Below are 5368 nucleotides of genomic sequence, written 5' to 3'. Positions count from 1 at the left end.
CCCTCCATCGCAGAGGTCCTCCCCTGGGTGGCAGCGGCCAGCGGCACCACGCGGCCGGAGAGCCCCCGCGGCGCCGGGGGGGACCCCGGGCGCACCCGCCGCGAGGGTGAAGCAGCCCGGCCGCCGCCGGGGCCGGCGCGGACCTCCGCCTGGAGGGCGAACCCCAGCTTTCCTCTTGCAGACCCCGACCGGGCCGCCGCGGCGTGGACCTCTTGCCTCGGATCCGTTGCCTCGGACCCGGCGCGACTTCTCCCCGCTCGCTCCAGCGGCCAGAGGGATTTACCGAGGCATCAGCGCCGTTTGCTCGCCCCGCGGACTTTGTGAGAGAACCGGGAGGAAGGCGCCGCTAAGGTCYTCACAAAACGCTGATAAAAATTGTTAACTACGACTTACCTACATCTTGAGCTTCTGAACCCGGCCGTTCCCCGCGTTTCTCCCGCACAGCCGCGCGAGCCGCGGTTTAGACGCCACAGCGCTGCACGACGGCTGCACGGTGACGGCCGGGCACGCACGGGCACTTGTCGCCGGCGCTGCCTCCCGGCGCAGCCTCGCTGCTGCCGCGGGTTTGCTGCCGCCGAGCCGGGGAGGCGGCTGGGCTCGCAGCGGCGTGTGCCCCTTCCCCGCCGGCCCCAGCAACCTGCCGCTGCGACCCGGCGGGCGGGGGCCGAGCAGGCTGCGCGCTGCGCACGCCGTGTCCCCGCCGGGCACGTTTCCCACCTCCCGCGGCGACGCTCCGCTTCCCGCCGCGCCCCCCAAGGTCGCTGCCGCCGGGGGCGCCGAGCGGCGGAGCTGGCGGCCCCCGCAAGCCCCCGGGCCGCCCCACGCGCGGAGGGGGCACGCGGGGCTCGCCTTACCCGGCTGGCGGAGAGGACCTGCCGGTAGCGCTCCTCCTCCGCAGGCAGGGCAGGGAACTGTTGCAGGGAGAGCATGCTCCGGCTGCCGCCGAGCCCTCGCCACTTTCGCCGCCCCCCACCCTTCTCTACCGCTGTCTCCGGCGAGCCGCGGCCGCCCGCCTCCCGCTCACACACACTCGTCGGGCTCGGGGCGGGGGGGGTCCGCGTTTTGTCTGCTCGGTAGACTCCCCCCCACCTCCTCCACCCAATAATAATAAACCTCCGCAAGAAAGCAGCCACATCCCCACCCCTTTTGCACACAAAGGCTCCATCCCTTGGGGATACGCCGAGGGGACCGAGTGCTTGCCAGTTGCTCCCCTCGCCGCCCCCCCGGGCAGGGCAGGCGAGGCGGGCACAGCCTTTGCCCCTGCGATAGACGACGCTTTAGCAYGCTGTCACGCCGCGAAGGGCTTCAGGGTGGAAGACAGGGCAGGTAGCAGCCGGCAGAGCTCATCCCACCGCGACACCCCCCCCCCAGCACCCTCGGTCCACCTGGCGTTGCAGCAAAAGTAAGAAAGGCAACAGGGCCGAAGTGCGGAGTTCAGAGGAAGGGTGGCGAGCCCAGGCCRGGCCCCGTGGCCAGGCGAGCCCACCCTTCCCATGCACAGTGCTCCTCTGGCCTCAGCCTGCTCTTATTTTACATTTCGCTCAGGCAACAGCCTTACTTTCACTCCTGAGATAGGACAGATAGACAGGATAGATAGGACTTCTTGACTACGGGATTGCAACGCTTCTCCGTAGCGCAGTGACTTGCTTTACCCCAGAGCAAAACCARAAGGCAGAGGGACAAGTCCTAGACGTACTGGAACACAGGCAAAACGCTGCTCTCACCCCCTACCCTGCACCGAGCAGCTGGCTCCACCACACAGTCACCAGGGCAGCAGAAGCAAGGGCACCATCTCCGCTCCTGACCAAGGAGGTGAGCTAGCGAGGGCTGGYGGGTGACCCTACGTATTAGCACTTGTGCTCCAGGACAAAAAGCAGCAGGCCAGCAATGCCCTTGGCCCCTGTCAAAAGTCCTCCCCCCTATTTGGACCTTGCATGCAGAGCCACTGAAGACTCCAGCTACATGACTGAGATCACAAGCACAATCCAAAAGTGATCAACTCGCCCAGAGAAAAATGCAGTTGGTGCACAGGAGTAGACACTACCAGAGCAGAAAGAGTGCAGGACCCTTCCCTGCTGGCAAAGTTCACTGTCACCAGTTTCYAGGCCTGGGACCTGAGCTTCTGCTTTACAAGTACAAAGGCTTTTGGTTTTCACTGTGCATTTGTTAGTAWTACTGAAATGCTATCATTAAAAACATAAAGCAGAAAACACCCCCAATGTGCTCATAACAAAAACGACCTAGACACAAATACAGCTTGATTGGCTTCAATCACTGGTCATTACTGGCTCTCATTCAAGATGTTGCCCCTCATATATATATATATATATATATATATATATGTATATATATATGTATAGATTCATATATTTTATATGTTGGTATACACACACAATGCACACACGTGCACATATTGATCTGTAAGACAAACTACTACTTAGCTTTTTTTTTTGCCAGCTTCTTTTCCAAATATCTTTCTTATCATACCTTTGGATTTAGGTCATGTCACTTTCAGTTTGCATGTAAACTTCATTGGGCATGGATAGGGCACTCTGTTCTTCCAAAGTGCCACCGTAGACACACACGCCTGCTCAACATAATCCAATTCTACATTTTTTTCACCCAAAGGTCCCTCTGGAGATTGTTGGGGTTTTTTTGTTTTGTTTTGGTTTGGTTTTGTTTTTTTTTTATGGCACTGATAAAGGAAAAGCATGGGACAAGACTTGGAAGCATTTATACAATGCCTCCAAATCTTTTAATGAAAGGTAACAATTACTTCAGGCTGTAATGTTGATTAAAAGGTGTTAAACCATAGTCCATTACTTATTACAGTATTTGACAAAGATTACTTAGCCCCATCAAAGAATTATGATAAAAACAAATGAAAACTGAAAACCAAGAGGTGCAGTACACGGCTCAGATCCCAAAGCACGCTTGGCGTTGGTTTGAGGATGTGTTCTCTTTGGCAGTAATACCATGAATTCCAATCCTTAAACCAATCTCAGCTCCTAATCTTATACTAATTCCCTCAGGTTCAGGAGCCATTCAAATCATGGTTGCATAACTATGAGATTCAGCTGTGCTGATTACAAAGTACAGCACACTCTGAAAGACTGAGCTGAGGTCTGTTTGTTGGCAATTTCTTAATGAAAAAATTACCATGTTTGAGAAATATTTAGATTAAATAATACTTGATTGAATTAAGCCACTTTTCCCTCAGACTACCGCTTATTTCTAGACAGAAATACAAACTGCCATTTAGTCTACCTTGAGATTAACTTCATTACATCATGGATGATGATACTGGTACAGTAACCCTAGTAGAAACTTGTTTTCTAGTAGAATAACAAAAACACTTTAACAGAGTACAAATAATTCATTAACATGTTATCATTAGTGGAAAAAAGCATGTATGTCTGGTTACCTTGCAGCAAATGTGACTTGACTTGATTTTCTAATTTTCCCCATGCGTTTCACTTCCTGGTGAACATATATCACTAGAGAATCCTCTCATTTTATACTCCTTTAGAGCAACTCATTGGTTTGGCTGAACTAGAAGGGCAGACAAATAAACAAACATTCATAAAGTAGCAAAAGGGAGTACCTTCAATGTCCATGAACAACAACTGGTAACAGGATGAATTAATAGAAGTATATCTGAACTTAAAAGTGAGGAGAGGCCTCACCTGTGTAGGATCTTTCCACCCAACACCATGCCCCATACAGCAGCTACCACGCAGCTGCCTGGTATAAGGCCATCCTTCAGATCAAGTAATCTCTTTGACCCCACTACACACACATCACTCCCAGAAAACCTGATGTATAGCAAAGATACTCTTCTAGATCTGAAACCAGAACTACTGAGAGATCATAAACATTCATAGTTCAGTGCTTTAAAGGCATCATCAAGCATGTAAGCTTTTATAAACAAAATCTAGTCCTATCTGCACAGTAATTTTCATTCTCTAGTAGCTAATGTGTGGAAGCACTTCTTTAATAATTCCTATATACCCCTGTGTGAGGCCAAAAATCATCCAAGTTCATCCATTCATTTTATCTTAGTCTTCTTTCCCCAACCCACTGTCATAATTTTGTCAGATAAATAAAATGAAGGAATATGAAATGCCRTAATTTCAGTATTAACCTAAGTAGTAAGAACTATCACTGCCAAAAAAAGGGAAAGACCACCACCTAGTTCTACCACAATTTCCATTTCACTGTATAAGTCATATTTACTTGAGAAAAGTTTGTTGCATTAAGTATACTAGCACTTGGAACAAACAAATGATTTTTCAAATTGCTTTTGATGCATTTATTGTCTGACTTGATTTTTACATTAAAACTATCATACACAATGCCCTTGTTCTTGTTACAGGGAACAAAATTGCCCAAAGATCTCACAATCCAAACCACTGACAACTCATAAGCACCTTAGTTCAGTGGAGAGATGAGAGTGCTCACTAGAACATACTCAGAATCAGAAAGAAACCGAATAATTTTACATTGTACATGTAGCTAAATATTCAGAATATTAAGTCTCATCATTACCAGGCTTGTCTTTATGTTTCCCTTCAGCATCAGGCTATACTATATCATTTGTTCCAATGTATGCTTGTCAATACGCATTTTTCTTTGTAAACAGTTAACATTCACAGTATTTGCTCATCATGTTATGCAACAGTACAATACACTTACATTGTTCAAAAAACTACCTTCAGTTCAGTATTTCCTCTCTAGGATTACCATCAACACTTCATGTGCACTGAGTAACAGGTGACTGCATCTCTACCTCGTACTTCCAAATATTGTCACACTCACAATATGCAGAGCTCCAACCAAGACAAAAAATTAACTTAAAAAAAAATAGAAGCCAATCATCTATTAAGCTGCAGATTGGGTGAACGCACACACTTTATGCCAAGAAACAAATATCCAGTTCAGCAGGCACAGCTTACAGTAGGCAGACGAGAGTGCAAATGACTAAGAACGTTGCTGCATGGTTGGATAAGATATACACAACTATTTTGAACTATTTTGAGTAAAACTTCAAAGATAGAGTTGTCTCACACATGCGAGGCTCAGAAGAGATGCAAGTCCTTTAGGAAAGGGAATATGTCTGTTTGTACACATGAATTATTTTTAAAGATTAGAGTGGTCTCTTATTATAATAGTCAAAGAAGATCAATGAGAAGCAGATCTTTTCCTCTCCAACATCTCACATAAACAAAAATATTCAAAGCAACAGAACACTAAGATCAGCTTCAAGCGTATAACTCAAGTGCAGTTCGTTTCTACAGTTATTTCTGCTCTCTTTGCCATAGGAGCGAGGAAAAACTTTACTTTGTACTTCTTTTAAAGAAATAGCTAA

At 48.0% G+C, this 5368-nt stretch overlaps 1 protein-coding gene across 4 annotated transcripts in view; it reads right to left on the bottom strand.

The window, feature by feature from the left end:
* The window catches only part of CORIN (corin, serine peptidase), a 146320-nt gene extending 145304 nt beyond the window's left edge, over nucleotides 1–1016 (bottom strand). For 3 of the 4 annotated variants that reach the window (XM_085322797.1, XM_085322799.1, XM_085322800.1), the window contains exon 1: nucleotides 855–1016. In XM_085322797.1, coding sequence (XP_085178923.1) covers nucleotides 855–929 — 75 coding nt within the window. In that variant the 5' untranslated portion in view covers nucleotides 930–1016. Of the gene's footprint in view, nucleotides 1–393; nucleotides 612–854 lie in introns of those variants that run through there. The other variant, XM_085322798.1, reaches the window with a different exon arrangement.
* Between the last annotated feature and the right edge of the window lie 4352 nt (nucleotides 1017–5368).

The sequence above is a fragment of the Rhea americana genome, unplaced genomic scaffold (genome assembly GCF_003343005.1).
Source record: "Rhea americana isolate MKP2758 unplaced genomic scaffold, rheAme1 scaffold_8, whole genome shotgun sequence".
Lineage (NCBI taxonomy): Eukaryota > Metazoa > Chordata > Aves > Rheiformes > Rheidae > Rhea > Rhea americana.
The sequence above is the reverse complement of the archived record's forward strand: the minus strand, read 5'-3'. Positions and strand labels throughout refer to the sequence as shown.